The sequence below is a fragment of the Piliocolobus tephrosceles genome, chromosome 15, assembly GCF_002776525.5.
Source record: "Piliocolobus tephrosceles isolate RC106 chromosome 15, ASM277652v3, whole genome shotgun sequence".
Classification (NCBI taxonomy): Eukaryota; Metazoa; Chordata; class Mammalia; order Primates; family Cercopithecidae; genus Piliocolobus; species Piliocolobus tephrosceles.
The window spans coordinates 26,420,073-26,436,717 of record NC_045448.1 but is presented as its reverse complement, the minus strand read 5'-3'; the positions used below and the strand labels follow the sequence as shown (position 1 = coordinate 26,436,717).

General features: G+C 38.8%; 1 protein-coding gene across 1 annotated transcript in view; it reads right to left on the bottom strand.

Moving 5' to 3' along the window:
- The window catches only part of SELENOI (selenoprotein I), a 50,919-nt gene that overhangs the window by 16,712 nt on the left and 17,562 nt on the right, over window positions 1–16,645 (bottom strand). The window contains exons 2-6 of the mRNA XM_023230013.1: window positions 13,613–13,681; window positions 13,071–13,179; window positions 10,774–10,848; window positions 6,412–6,674; window positions 4,669–4,777 (exon numbers count right to left, since the gene is read on the bottom strand). Coding sequence (XP_023085781.1) covers window positions 4,669–4,777; window positions 6,412–6,674; window positions 10,774–10,848; window positions 13,071–13,179; window positions 13,613–13,681 — 625 coding nt within the window. The remainder of the gene's footprint in view (window positions 1–4,668; window positions 4,778–6,411; window positions 6,675–10,773; window positions 10,849–13,070; window positions 13,180–13,612; window positions 13,682–16,645) is intronic.

The following is a 16,645-nucleotide window of genomic DNA, read 5'->3' as shown; positions in this document are numbered from 1 at the left end:
ATACCATGAGACCACAACCAGGAAAATGTAGAATCTAAGAATTCTGTTGGCCAAATGACCCACTTTCTTCAACACATAAACTTCAAAGGAAAAACAGGGGAAAGCTACATAGATTAAAAGACATTTTTTAAAAACGTATTTATTTATTTAGAGACAGTTTCGCTCTTGTCACCCAAGCTGGCAATGGCGCGATCTTGACTCACTGTAACCTCCACCTCCCAGGTTCAAGCGATTCTCCTGCCTCAGCCTCCTGAGAGCTGGGATTACAGGCATACGCCACCACACCCGGCTAATTCTGTATTTTTAGTAGAGATGGGGTTTCACCACGTTGGCCAGGCTGGTCTCAAACTCCTGAACTTGGAAGATTAGCCTGCCTCGGCCTCCCAAAGTGCTGGGATTACAGCACCACGCCCAGCCAGATTAACAGATTAGAGCCACCGTGCTCAGCCAGATTAATAGAAATTTAAAAGGCATACCAACCAAAGGCAACTATATAGGTACTTGGCAGCTATAGAAACACATCAATTGTGGTTCTTTTACAGAAATTCTTATCATTTAGAGATACACAATGAAGTATTTATGGATGAAAAGAAATGATATATGGGATTCGCTTTAAAATAATCTAAAGGAAGGAAGGTGTCTGTTAATGATGGCATAAAAAGGGAGGACAATTCTTCTCACAAATAATGATTAAAAACCAGACAAAGATATTTAAAACAACTACTTGAAGGTACTAGAAAATACTCAAGGGCAGAGAGAAATTCGAGAAACATTTACGGTTGAAACACTGGGGAACAACTCCCAGTTTGTGGCTTGCCTACCCTGTCTGTCCCAGCCCAGATGATGGAAAGCCGGTCTTCCTTACCAGCTTGTGGAAGCAGTTAACATAATTCAGAGCAGCAGAGGAACTAGAAAGCAGGGTGGGGGTATTGTAGAAGAGAGAGATGCAGAAGGGTTGAGATTCTAAATCTGAGAATATACTCTGCCCAAATTCCTGGGTATGGATGCTAAACTAAGCAAGCAAATAGAAGACCCCACAGAATAGAGTGAAAGAGAAGGCAGAAAGTAGAGGACATGCTGTCCTTGAAAGACAGAGGTGTTCTTGGTGAGATGTGAGTCTGTTGTCTCTCTAAGTGTGTTTCCAACTCACACTCAGACTGGGCTGAAGAAGGCAAAACTCTTACTGGCTTGAGGGTTGGGGGCAGAACACAATTGCTGGAAGAGCAGCTGAAGATTCAGGATGGGGAAACTCCAGAAGCAAAAAAATCACAGAGAGGTGAGCGCCAAAATCTCAGTATTGACTTTGCCCAAATCTTTGGCTGACCACTAAACTACACAGACACAAAGGAGACCCCCAAGAGACCCAGCTAAAAAAGCAGCAGCTAAAAGCTGAAAATAACCAGAGACAAGAGCTAATATACAATGTGATGGGACAAATTTTTTCATCTGAGTCCAAACAAGTTAAATGCCTATCAGAACAAAAAAACAAAAATCCTCAGAGCGGAACAGATTATAGTCTCCACAAATGTAATCTATAATATCTGGTTTTCAACAACAACAACAAAATTGCTAGATATGCAAAGAAATAGAAAAAAAAAAAAAAAAAAAACAGCAGTCAACAGAAAATGACTCTTAAGTGGGCCCAGATGTTGGACTCAGTAGACAGACTTTAAAGCAGCAATGTTAAATATGTTCAAAGAACTAAAGGAAAATATGATAGATAATAATGAACAGAAGAATCTTAACAGACAAATGGAAAGTTTAAAAACCAAATGGAGGCCGGGCGCGGTGGCTCAAGCCTGTAATCCCAGCACTTTGGGAGGCTGAGACGGGCGGATCACAAGGTCAGGAGATCGAGACCATCCTGGCTAACACGGTGAAACCCCGTCTCTACTAAAAAATACAAAAAACTAGCCGGGCGATTTGGCGGGCGCCTGTAGTCCCAGCTACTCGGGAGGCTGAGGCAGGAGCATGGCGTAAACCTAGGAGGCGGAGCTTGCAGTGAGCTGAGATCCGGCCACTGCACTCCAGCCTAGGCGGCAGAGCGAGACTCCGTCTCAAAAAAAAAAAAAAAAAAAAAAACCCAAATGGAAACTCTAGAGCTGAAAAGTACAGTAACTTTTTTTTTTTTTTTTTTTTTGAGACAGGGTCTTACTCTGTTGCCCAGGCTGGAGTGCAGTGGCACAATTACAGCTCACCACAGCCTCGACTTCCTGGGCTCAAGTGATCCTCCTGCCTCAGCCTCCCAAGTAATTGGGACTACAGGCATGTGCCACCATATTCAGCTAAATTTTTCTATTTTTTGTAGAGATGGGATCCCACTATGTTACCCAGGCTGGTCTTGACTTCCTAGCCTCAAGCAATCCTCCCACCTCAGCCTCCCAAAGTGCTGGGATTACAGGTGTGAGCCACTGCACCCAGGGAAAAGTACAATAACTTAAATGAAAGATTTCCTAGATGGGCTCAACCACAAATTGGAGATGGCAGACAAAAAAAAAAGCAATGAACTTAAAGATAGATGAATAGAAGTTATCCACTACAAAGAATAAAGAGATTAAAGAAAACTTAATCAAGCTGCAGAAAATTACTTTTAGGACAGTATCAAGCAAACCTGTGTAACACACATGTAAGTGGGGTCCCAGAAGAGAAGAGAGAGGGGAAGAAAAAATATCTCAAGAAGTAAAACTGTGAATGAAAACTTCCCACATTCAGTCAAAAATACTAATTTACAGGTCCAACAGAGTCAACAGCTCAACAAATACCAAGAAAGACAAACACAAAGAAAACCACACCTAAGTACATTATAGTCAAACTTCTGAAAGCCAAAGATAAAAACAGAACCTTGAAAGCAACAAGAGAAAACTAATACATTACAGAGTGACAGTGATATATGAGTTGACTCAGAAACAATGGATGTCAAAAGACATTAAAATGATGTATTCAAAATGCCAAAAGAAAAACTTCAGGCAAAATCAATACATTGTCACATAAGTAAAAAGAGAGAATAAACTGCTACCAGACCTGCACTATAAAAAAACCTAAAGAAAGTCCTTCAAACTTCTGGGAAAGAACACCAACCACATGGTAGGTCAAATATAAAGGCAAATGTGTCAGTAAGTAAAATAAACTGTATATTATAACACAACCCAGGGGGCTAAGCCAGGGGCTAGAGAGTACTGGCACATTTCAAACAAGATTGGCACTGGTACTGAAAATAGTTGAGACTGGATAACAGTACATAGGGGTTTATTATATAAAAGTAGAAACATTATAAAGAAAATTATGTGCTTATTAGAGTACACACTTAACATTAAAAAATATGTCTCATATACCAGAGAATTCTGTCTTATCTAAATTTAACATTTAAATGCAACATGCAGGAAACCTGCCCATGGGACAATCAAAAGAGTCACTACATAATTGGAGAAGAAAAATAGCCTTTTTGAGGTAAAGAAATAACAGTTTATACAGGCATCAAAAATGAACATTTGATAGATTTCAAGATAGCTCCTAAAATATGTAGTCCAGAGCTACAGAAAAAAGCCCAAACCATTCCTTTTCTGAAAGCAGTGCCTAATATGCTGTCTTCTAAACAGTTTCTAAGCCTTACCTAATTCCCATTCCATTACCAAGGTTCACCAAATGGGAAAGGGTTATTTTTTTAATTTATTATTATTATTTTTTTTTGAGACAGGGTCTCACTCTGTCACCCACGCTACAGTGCAGTGGCACATGCAATCATAGCTCACTGTAACCTCCAACTCCTGGGCTCCAGTGATCCTCCGACCTCAGCCTCTCAAGTAGCTAGCATTACAGGTAGGTGCACATCACCACACCTGATTAACTTCAGTTTTTTCTACAGACAGGGTTTCACTATGTTGCCCAAACTGGTCTCAAACCCCTGGGCTCAAGAGATTCTCCCACTTCAGCCTCCCAAAGTGCTGGGATTATAGGCATGAGCCACTGTGCCTGGCCTATTTTTTAGATAAGAGAACAGAACACAGGACATAGCCCACACATATACCTTTTCACTTCTACAAAGGTTCTCAGTGCCACTCCTGGGGCCCCAAAATAACAATCTAGATTTCTCTTTACCTCTTTCCATACCACTAATACCCTCCTCCACTCAGTCAATTATTCTATAGATATCCCCTTTAGCTAAAATCAAAACAGAAAGATTACCACTATAAAAAATCTTTAGCAATCAGTGGGTTAAGAAGGAGGATATCTGAGAGGAATAGAAGCTTAATTTTTTGATTAAGCTTCTACATTTCATCTGTCCTGTAAAAATAATCTCTACATTTCATCTGTCCTGTATTTCATACAAACTAGTAATTTTCAACTTTGAGATAAATATAAAACCTATACCAAATGTGGACCCTCCAATACAGCCTAGGTTAATCTGAATAGTCACTTTATCAGGCTTGTGTGATCTATTTTGATATTTCCCTCTGATTAGAAATAGCTGATGCTGAACAAAAAAAACCCCAAAAACAAAGAAACCTTATTTTTCTTAATGGTTAGGCTGAAATCCTACAAGGTTGTAGGGTTGTTCTGCCTCCTGGAGGTTTTGTGAGGCAAAGGGTGTTGTTGCTTGTTATAGTCAAATACCGGCTCTTTTGATAACAAAGTGATGGTTAAAACAGGCTTCAACATGGAGCTTCTTACCAATAATCATTGAAGTGAATAGGTCTCTATATAAGAAATTAAACAGGAAAGGTTCATACCAGGCCTCAACTCCCACAACCGCAGTCACTATGTAGACAAAAGAAATAGTCTGGAAGGAAAATGCAGACAAAAGCATACAGAAGCATTAACGCTAGAAAGATCAGGAGTCACCATGCTTTATGCAACATTAAGTCAAGTCAAACAGTTTTAGTAAAAGCAAGAAGTATGCTTATATTTGGTATGTGGCAAGTCTTCTTACCTTTTGTGGCAAGTCTTCTTACCTTTAGAAATACAATCTTTTGGCCGGGCATGGGGGCTCATGTCTGTAATCCCAGCACTCTGGGAGGCCGAGGCGGGCTGATCACCTGAGGTCGGGAGTTCTAGACCAGCCTGACCAACATGGAGAACTCCCATCTCTACTAAAAGTACAAAACTAGTCAGGTATGGTAGTGCATGCCTGTAATCCCAGCTACTTGGGAGGCTGAGACGGGAGAACCCCTGAACCCTGCAGAGGTTGCAGTGAGCCGAGATCCCGCCATTCCAGCCTGGGCAACTATAGCGAAATTCCGTCACAAAAAACAAAAACAAAAACAAAAACAAACAAACAAAAAAAATCTTTTAGCCAACAATGCTATAAAATAACTAACTTCTAGACAATGCAAGCAACTGGCCATCATTTGGTGCACTTTAACAGCAACTCATAAATTGGTTAAGTTGTAAGATGATCCAAATTTACCCACCCAACCACTTCCTTCAACAAACACTCCAACTTCTGATTTCTTTACTGGAGACGTAGGTGCAAATGGGCAAAATGGCAACACAAAAAGCTGGGATTCAAAGGCAGGGAGAGTTAATAGCAAGGTCATTAAAGTAAGAAAAAAGAAATCTCTCTACACACTGAAAAGGTGGCAATGAACACAAAAAGCCAACCATTCAATTCTATGTGCATATCTTTCTTTACAAAATCAAGAGTTCAAATGAACATTTAATAACATTAAGAAATTGTTAAATTTTTGGTGTAATACTGGCATTGTGATTTTTTTTAAAGGAAGCTCTTATTTAGAGATAGTGAAGTATTTATCATATAATATCAGAAATTTCCTTTAAAATAATTGAGAAGGGCTAAGCATGGTGGCTCATGCCTGTAATCCTAACACTTTGGGAGGTGAAGGCAGGAGGATCATTTGAGGTCAGGAGTTTGAGACCAGCCTGGCCAACATAGTGAAACCCTGTGTCTACTAAAAATATAAAAATTAGCCGGGCATGGTAGTGGGCACCTGAAATCTCAGCTACTCGAGAGGCTGAGGCAGGAGAATCGTGTGAACCCGGGAGGCAGAGGCTGCAATGGGCTGAGATTACGCCACTGCACTCCAGCCTGGGTGACAGAGTGAGACTCCATTTCAAGAACAAAAACAACACAAAACAAAACAAAAACAAATAAAATAATTGAGAAAGGGCTCAGGGAGGTTATATACGAAACCAGAATAACCACGTGTGCTAACTGCTGAAGCTAACCAGTAGGTATATTAGGGTCTATTCTACTTTTTCTTAGCTATTCTCTCTACTTTACTATTCACTATACTATTCTACTTTTTTTGAAATTTTCCATAAATAAAAATAAAAAATTTTAAAGTACATATCAATTCTAATCAAAAAAGCCTAAGAGCAATAAAGAAGCAATGACAAAAGCTTTCCAAAAGTATCATGGCAATGTTGAAAATTTAAGGTAGAACACATACTTACCACCTGGCTAATGTCATATCCCCATGGCAGGAAAAGAATCCCTGTGTTATACTTTTCCCAGTGGGACAGGATGAAAGAAAACAAAACTACCCATAGCAGGAGATAAAGAACAAAAACACTGACACCAGTCGATCCTCTTCCAAAGATGGAATAAACAGTTACAACAAAGTAAACACATGACCAACTATCCAGGCCATGATCAAAAAGCTCCCCTAAGGGAGTGCTAGAATTGGTTCTGCGAGCTTGCTTTCCGTCCACACCATCTGCAACAAAAACAAACCACAGGAAAAGTTCAACATATGCACCAGGATGGAGCCAAAACAAAACAAAACAAATCAGCGTATCACAGAAATGTTAAGTATGGCTATCAGCTGGTACTATAAAAATCTAATTATTTAATTCTACACTTCAAAGAGTTCAGGGCCAGGCACAGTGGCTCATACCTATAATTCCCACACTTTGGCAGGCCAAGGCAGGAGGATCACTTGAGCCTGTAAGTTTGAGACCAGCCTGAGCAACATAGCCAGACTCTGTCTTTACAAAAAATTTAAAAATTAGCCAGGCATGGTGATGCGGACCTGTAGTTCCTGCCACTCAGGAGGCTAAGGTGGGAGGACTGTTTGAGCCCAGGAGTCTGAGGCTGCAGTGAGCTATGATCATGCCACTGCATTCCAGTCTGGGCAACAGAGCAAGACCCTGTCTCTAAAAAAAAATTTTAAACAAAAAACAAAGATTTCAGAAATAAAATATATAATTTTTCAAAGTTTAATCTAAAAATCAAAATGTCATATTACACCGAATGGTGTCAATTTTAGATCTGAGAAAGCAGCATTTTACTTGGACTCTGAACACCTCCAAATCTATGCAACTATTGGGTTGTTTCACTAGCTACAAATTCTCAAGCTTCCAGCGAACATGCCATAGTAATTCCTCACAACTTATCTCACCCCTCCTTGCTCTAGGATCCAAAAGTACTTCAGTCACAACATCTACTTTATCCCATTTGAAATCATAATCACTTCTTTATAGATCTACTGCCCCCATAATCTTAAGTGCTTTCAGAAAATGCACATAGTGGATATTCAGCAAATATAAGAATTGAATTTACTGAAACTAATGCACTATTCTTGGTGCTATAAGGATTGGAAGAATCTTAGAATAAACTGTTTGTGCCCTCAGAGTATTTACAATTGAGAAAGGAACAGGCTGGGTGTGGTGGCTCACGCCTATGATCCCAGCACTTTGGGAGGCCAAGGCAGGAGGATAACCTGAGGTTAGGAGTCCAAGACCAGTCTGGCCAACATGGCCAAACCCTGTCCCTACTAAAAACACAAAAACTTAGCCGGGGATGGTGCGCACCTGTAATCCCAGCTACTTGGGAGGCTGAGGCAGGAGAATCGCTTGAACCCAGGAGGCGGAGGTTGCAGTGAGCTGAGATCACACCATTGCACTCCAGCCTGGGCAACAAGAGCGAAACTCTGTCTCAAAAAAAAAAAGAGAAAGGAACAAAACATGATAATAAAGCTACGGTATATCACAAACCATAGAAGAGTACAGATAAGGGAAAGGTTCTCTTTTAGGCTAAGATAATCTAGAATGGCTTTTCAAGTAGGTGAAATCTGAGTAGAGAACATAAAGAATGAGTTGGATTTCAGCTGATAAGACATAAAGAAGTATGTCATTTCAAAAGGAGGGAATGCTATCAGCAAAACACACCAGGGTGGAAAAGCACAATGCATGTTCAGAAAATGCCAAGTACTTTAGTTTGACTAGAGACTAGCATGTGAGGAGTGAAGTATATAAAAAGGTTAAAAAGGAGGTTTGAGCCAGTTAAAAGTTGTAGGGAATATGGGGAGTTACTAAAGGTATCTGAATAGAGAAATGACAAGAATGAAAGCAATGCTTCAGGAAGAGGCACCTGACGGTGTGAATGACAGGCGGCAGAGAAGGACACTAATCAGTAGGCCTCAACTGAGATGAAATGCAGTAGGAATAAGAAGCTGGTGGTAGGTGAGACATTGAGGAAATAAAAATGATAAAATGCAGCAAAGATGAGGCATAAGGCCTAAGGACAAGAAGAGAATCTCCAGTTTCTATTCTGGGTAACGAAGATAGTGGTAGTGTTCATAGAAAAAAGGAAGTCAGAAGAAGCAGCAAGACTGACAGACAAGATGCAGAGTACAATTTCAGATACTGAAATTGAAGTGTTAGTGAGATATCCACATGGTAATGTCAAGGAACTCAATCCAAGCGTACTTATTAGGAACTCAGAGCACAGATGAGGGCTAGACATAAACATGATATAAACATGGGAATCTTAACTAAGACTGTAGAGTGAGACTCACCATTACCAAGGGAATGAGGAGAAAGCCAGAGTTTAGGATAAAGCACAGTGGAACACCTTCATTTTACAGGCAGAAACAGAGGAGCCTGTTAGAGACAGCCTGTCTCACTGAATTATACACTTTTTCCCCCAAAAGAAATAGTTTTGTTAACTAAGTGTTTTGGAATTAGTCTAATTGTAAAAATTCAGAATAAGGAATTAAAAACTCTTATAATTACTGTTAATCTTGCTCACCAAAGTATATTCCCCAGTGCCTAGATCAGTCTGTGGCATAATACATTGTTGAAGACCTTATGAAAAGATGAATCCCAAACTCCCTATCCAAATACTACAGATTTCTGTTATACAGGGTTGGGAAAGTTTTTGCCCTGAAGTAGCTAAAATATTCCCAGAAAGTCTTTTCTCATTATTTACTGGCTTAGCAATTTCCCATTTTCAATGTAACTCCTATGCAGTTATTACAACACTCAATTCATAAACTACGTATTAATTAGGTTTTATACATTTTCTCACTATACCCATTCCATCTCCACAAGTCTGAGGTCCAGATATGCTTTAGAATTTTTTTTTCTTAAAAAGGTAATTCAAGGTATATATCATATATTATCAGAGACTCCCCAGTAGGACACAGAGCAGCATCCTGTGATCAAACATCTAAGTATTTCTATAGCAAAATGTCATGAATAGTCACACTAGGTAGAATAAAGATTATAAACCGCTTCATGTTCATTCAAGACGGGTTTGCAACAAATAGTTCATGTCAGGTCAGGATTTTTGCCAAAAGCTGTGGGCCTAGAACATGTAGATGGTACATCAAAAGGATCTTATGGAGTGTTGTCAAAAGTCAGAGCTCACGGGTCACTCTCAACTTTTCCCTATTCCTCTCAGCAGTCCTTGGCAACCAAATCCTTCAGCAGCACTTAAAGACCTGCTCATCTGTAATAACAAATGCGCAAAAGCCTCTGCCTAAATATGTAGCTTTTAACTAAATTTTCCCCTAATTCTTCTAGACGTCACTGATTTCTTCCTTTTCCAAACTCTTGCAGCTCTGGTCAGCATGACATCTACCACATCAGTATTTAATCGTGTAGCAGGTTATGCTGGTTTTATGAGAACAAGTCACTTTTATCTGAAGAGATCTAAGCAACTTGAAGTCAGGGTCTGCTATTTTACATGTATTTAAAAACTATGTACTGAGTGTCTACGATACTGGGGATAGAGTAGTGAACAACGCAGTACTCACTTTCACAAAACTTAACATTTTAGTTAGAAAAGAGAGATAACAAACAAGCAGGAAAGTAAACAGATAACATGTTACATGGTTTTAAGTGCTATGGAGAAAAATAAAGCAGGGAAGGAGGAGAGAAGAATGCAGGACAAGCCATGCGGATAATCCTAATGAAAAGCATTCTTGGCAGAACAGATAGTATAGTCTAGCACAGTAGGCTTCCCTGCCCACTCCCTGACCACTCTCTGTACCAAAAAAGAACTGATCACTTCCTTATGCGTTCTCCCACTGTGTTCTATCAGAGTATCTATTTTTTAATTATTACATACGGCAGTATTACTTCCCAAACTTAAGCAAAAATTATGTCTTATTCCAGAGGATGGTAAATACTTTTTAAAGGCCGCATGATAAATATTTTAGGCTTTGCAGGCCATAAGTCTTTGTTGCAACTATTCAGCTGTGTCTTTATTGCAGGAAAGCAGCCATAGACAATATATTAAGGAATGAGCATAGATGTGTGCCAGTAAAACTTTACTAACAAAAATAGGCTACACATCAAATTTGGCCCACAAGTAGTGTTTTACCAACTCATCTTATTCTGCGAAACCCTCACAATGAATGACAATATTTTTTGTAGAGGGACTCAAAAACATATTTATCAATTTGAACAGGATACTAATAAACTCTAGTTAAAATGAATTAAGCACAGGAGAAAATGTTATTTTAATAGGTGGCTATCCTTGCTGATTCACCAGTCACTGACTATAGTAAGTATTTACCAATTCCTTACCTAGAGTGTAGGCTACGAAGTTGAGGATGCCCACTACAATCCAAACCCAGTCAGGCACATGCTTGTGACCTGGTGCTGAAAAGGAAACCAACTAAGATTTTAATACAGTTTAAGTATAGTAGTTCTTACCATAGCATATACTGACAGTGAGAAGTGTTGCTATTTGTTCATTAGAAGTTAAAGTACTTTACGATATATTTTGAATCCAAAATTAGGTACACAATATCAGGAAACTGATAAAACCAAAAAAGCAATTCCCAGCCCTTCATAAACAGTAAAGCATTTATTTTGAGCTTTTATCAAAACTCAAGACTGAGTGTTCACCTTTACTTGAAAACAAATACTTTTCATGTGCCCACAATGAAAAATAATGTATTTTTGGAATTTAAAAACTAACTGCATTTAATCTAATTCTTGTTGTTTATGATTGCATTACAAACTTGTATTGAGCATTCACCTTATCCTTTCCTATACTATTAGTTAGCTAAACAAAAGACCTTTTGATTTGGATATAGATAGATCACCTCAACTGAATGATTTGGGCATCAGAATCATTCTGAAATATCTGGAGCTGACTTTTTCCCCTAAGACAAAACAACTGAGAATCAGAAAGTCTGGGTTCTAGTCCTGGCTTTGTAATCAACCAGCAGTGTAACCTTGAATGTATCATTTAATCTCTCCCATCTTGTATTTTCCAAATATATTGGGAATAGATGGTTTATCTGGTCCTTCAACTTATATGATTTGGGGAGATATATATAACATTTACGTATGTTTGCTTCTCTTAATAACTAAGTAAACAATCTTATTTAGAGTTGTCAAAGAAAATAATATTTCTAGTTACAAAGATATATTCTTTAGGGTGTCCTCAGGATTAAAATATAAAAAAAATAAAAAAATAAAAAAATTTTTAAAAACCCACAATATCCAAACAATGCTTAACAAAATTTAATCTTACTCTTTATTCATGTGTATTTTATGATCTTCTTATGCTTCAGAGTCGGCATTTCCAACTTCAATTACCATTTTATTACATGTACAGAAGTTATGACTAAAAGTTTCAGTAAAGTTCCGTGTATGTATACTTTCAATATTCAGAATTTCTATAATATCAAAAGTCTTGGTGAGGCACAGTGACTCACACCTGTAATCCCAGCACTTTGGGAGGCCAAGGCGGGTGGATCATTTGAGGTCAGGAGTTCAAGACCAGCCTGGCCAACACAGTGAAACCCTGCTCTACTAAAAATATAAAAATTAGCTGGGCATGGTAGTGTACACCTATAGTCCCAGTTACTCGGGAGGCTGAGGCAGGAGAATCACTTGAACCCGGGAGGCAGAGGTTTCAGTGAGCCAAGATAGCATCACTGCACTCCAGCCTGGGCAACAGAGCGAGACTCCATCTCAAAAAAAAAAAAAAAAAAAAAGTAAAAAGCGTCTTAAGTGTTTGAAACTCCAAATTTTTCTACTAAAACAATGTTGTCAGTGGTACTCAGTTTCTCCAGGTCAGTCCAGAAAAGTCTGCTGAACTCATACACAGATGAATTATAACACTAACACTTCTGACTACACCATTTCTAAGTATTACTGTTGGAAAATAAATTCTCTTAGAAAGCAAAAAATGCCCATCTATCTCCATCTTTCTGTTCCTCTCAATGCAATCAACTGACTGAACAATAAAAACCAAACTTGTCTCCAACTATTCCCTCTTCATCCTAATTCTTTGGCCTGGGGCAGAAGCTTGGTGTGAAACAGAGTGAAGATAAAACAGGTGAGAGAGAAGATGTTGGAGCAGAGGGCGGGAGGAGGCTGACCACTGGCTCTAAAAGGGCCTCCTTCCACTCTTCCCCAATAAGGATCCAGACTTAGCAATAAATACTTAAGGTCTAAGAACCATTTTCAGAGGAAACTAGGAGTCATTCAAGTCAAGTGGGGATGCAAGGAAGGAGGAAAGACAATCACATTTCCTTCAGAAGAAAGGGGATTTTTCTTTCCTGACTAGAAAAGGAGAAAGGATATTCCTAGAGCTGACAGGTAAACTGAGCCCTGTTTGTATTCGTGTTTAGGCAAAGTTTTGAGTTTTAATTTTCCATCTTCATGCAAACCCAATTATTCTTTATCTGCCAAAACCTCACTGCTTTTTAGACAACATATCTAATTCAACAGGCAAGGTGCTGCCATTATAATATCCAAAATTTTTTGGAAATATGAACATTTTAACAGAACCAGAAAATAAGCAACCACATTTCATTTTTCTCTACTCAGACATTTTAAATTTTATAATAAAGTAATATTCTTACCTGAGGCATAGAAGTCAGGATCAAAGTATGCCATTAGTAGAAAATTGAATACAACCAGCAGAAAGCCAGAAAAAGTTATCAGATTGGGTGCCAGCCAAGTAGGAAATACCTGTTTTTGCAAAATAATTATAAAATAATTAAAGTAGAAGAATCCCTGTCCAATATATACAACATGCAAATTGAAGTCATAAGTTTGAAAGATCATATGGAGAAGTTATAGACATGTAAACCATAATCTCTATTAGCATTATTTCTTCTATCCTCTATATTTTAACTACCTCTGTCATTAGCAAACTTCTATAACATTAAGTCTATTTTAGAAAATTTTAAATGGGATTTTACAAAAATGACAAATCCCAGGGTATAAACTTCAACAGTAAGATAAATCAAAAGGTATGTGACTAAGGAAAGGGAGGATGGGAAGGGTAGTTTCCCTAGATATCTTACGAAACTGAGAGTTGCATTTATAATACTCCATAAAATAGGTTAAAATCTTTAAAATGTACTAAAACAAGAAAGTACATGCATATTAATTATCTTACCTTTACTATAGTGTTCCAAAATGGATGCATGACATACAGAGAAAGTGGATTGGTATCCACAGCACTGTACTGTTAAGAAATTAAAGAAAATATTCAGAGTAAATCCTTGTCTACTAGTAAACAGAATAACATTTCTCAAATGAAAACAATAGTAAAGCCAGGTGCAGTGGCGCATGCATATGACCCAGCTACTCAAAAGGAAAGAAAGTAATAGTACAATATAGTACTATTATTAGTACAATATGTACTAAAGAAAGTAATAGTACAAAATAATACAAGCCAGGCATGTTGGCTCACACCTATAATCCTAGCACTTTGGAAAGGCCAAAGAGGGCGGATCACTGAGGTCAGGAGTTTAAGACCAGCCTGGCCAGTGTGGTGAAACCCCATCTCTACTAAAAATACAAAAATTTGTTGGGCTATGGTGGTATACGCCTGTAATCCCAGGTCCTCAGGAGGCAGAGGCAGAGGTTGCTGTGAGCCAAGGCTGTGCCACTGCACTCCAGCCTGAGCAACAAAGCAAGACTTGAGTCTCAAAATAATAATAATAATAATAATAATAATAATAATAATAATACAAAAATAACCTGGAGAATACATCTATTTTTATGATGTCCTAATCTGAGTAGCAAAACTAGAATAGCAACATAAATGAGGCAAAGACTATCAAGCACAGTCAGATATTATTTTTATGGGAGAAGGAAAGGGGAAGTCTAAAGATCAACCCCAAATGACAGAGTTAATCACAGCGGTTGTTTCATTGGCACATACTCATCCAGAGTCCAAATCGCCAGGATAATCACTGACTCATCCTTCACTCTCAATCAGCTTTTACATTACAGTGTTTCAGTAGAGAAATTTATATTGCTTACATGTCCTCACTTATTGCAGGATCAGTAAAATGCACACTGCATGCATTCAAACACTAACCACACACCTTCTCAACCTCCTTCATCCCTCTCAACTTAGAGGAATCTGTGTTTCCTCTTGATACCATTACGATACATTTACTAGCTGTTAGAGCTTGGGCAAGTTACTTAATATCTCTGCCTTAGTTTCTTCACCTGTAAAATGAAGATGATAGTCCTTACCTCAAGGAATTGTCATAAGGATTAGATAAGTGAAAACAGTACCTGACCTACAGTAAGTACTATGTAAGTATTAGCTATTATAATTACATATGTTTTAAGTTCCAAAGGAATGACAGATCCCCATATAGCAGGATACTGAATTGCATAAATATGCAAAGGAAGACAAAATAGGTTAGGGTTGTATGGTAAGGGAGCTTATTCCCCAGTTACTGAGCTATTTAGTAAGAGTGTAAAGGAAATTTTAAAGGACATACATAAACATGTAAAACTTTAAGGGTCATGTTGATAACTTACTCACTCCACACACACACTGCTAGGTATGGGGAAGAACGGATACAAAACTGGCAACAAACAAGTCTTGAACTAGGTAATATTAGCCTAGTTCAAACCCTCCTTGAGGGTTCACAGTATTACCTGGGCGATTATTACCTAATTCATCCATCTGAAATTTACATATTATACTAGTCACACACTTGAAAAAGTTTTTCTTTTTTCTTTTTTTCTTTTTTTTTGAGATGGAGTGGCTCTGTCACCCAGGCTGGAATGCAGTGGCGCAATCTCAGCTCACTGCAACCTCCGTCTCCCGAGTTCGACCAATTCTCCTGCCTCAGCCTCCTGAGTAACTAGGATTACAAGCGCATACCACCACACCTGGCTAATTTCTGTATTTTTAGTAGAGATGGGGTTTCACCATGTCGGCCAGGCTGGTCTTGAACTCCTGATCTCAGGTGATCCACCTGTTTCAGCCTCCCAAAGCGCTGGGATTACAGGCGTAAGCCCCGGGGCCCAGTCAGCTTTGCTTATATTTTCTATGTATGCTCAGTATGTATACAAAATAAGTAGTAATCATTTGAGTATCTGATTTTTAAAACTCATAATTGAAGATAAAAATTTCTTTCTGAATAAGTTTTGTGAATATGCAAGAAATACATCAGTGTTTCAAGACTTAGAAGTGTGATGGCACAAAGAAGTAAATAAATAGAAAATGTTTAAAATACCATTAGCAAAGAGTCAACCAGTAAGCCAAATGTTTATTCAAAAGACTCCATGTCCGAGGTTCTTCCATTTCTCCAACCCATCCTGACTAAAATGAAATAAATTGGACAAAAGATCTGAGACAGTAGTAAGAAATGACGATGGGCTGGCCAGGCGTGTGGCTCATGCCTATAATTCCAGAACTTTGGGAGGCTGAGGATCATTTGAGGTCATGAGTTCGAGACCAGCCTGGCTGACACGGTGAAACTCCATCTCTACTAAAAACACAAAAACAAATTAGTCGGGTGTGGTTGCACACACCTGTAATCCCAGCTACTTGGGAGGCTGAGACAGGAGACTCACTTGAACCCAGGAGGCAGAGGCTGCAGGGAGCCGAGACTGTGCCACTGAACTCCAGCCTGGCTACAAAGCAAGACTCCATCTCAAAAACAAAAAAAAAAAGAAATGATGATGGGCAATGTGGTTTGCTTCTAATGGCCAGAGGTAGAAACTCTAAAGCTGCATCCAGCCTCTCAGCAGAAGCCCACTTACGTTAGCACAGCAGTCGCCTACTTACCCAGGGTTTCATTTTAACCATAGCCAACCAGGGTCAGAAAATAGGTGAGTACAGTACATACAGACGTTTTGAGAGAGAGAGAGACCAAATTCACATAACTTTTATTACAGTACATTGTTATAGCTGTTCTATTTTTAGTTGTTGTCAATCACTCACTGTGCCTAAACTTTATCACAGGTGTGTATGTATAGGAAAAAACAGTATATACAGTCACCCCTTGGTATCTGCGGGGAATTGGCCCCAGGACTCTCTGTGGATGTTCAACTCCCTTATATAAAATGGCACAGTATTTGCCTATAACCTACACACATCCTCCCATACACTTTTTGAGACAGAGTCTCGCTCTGTTGCCCAGACTGGAGTGCAATGGCGCAATCTCGGCTCACTGCA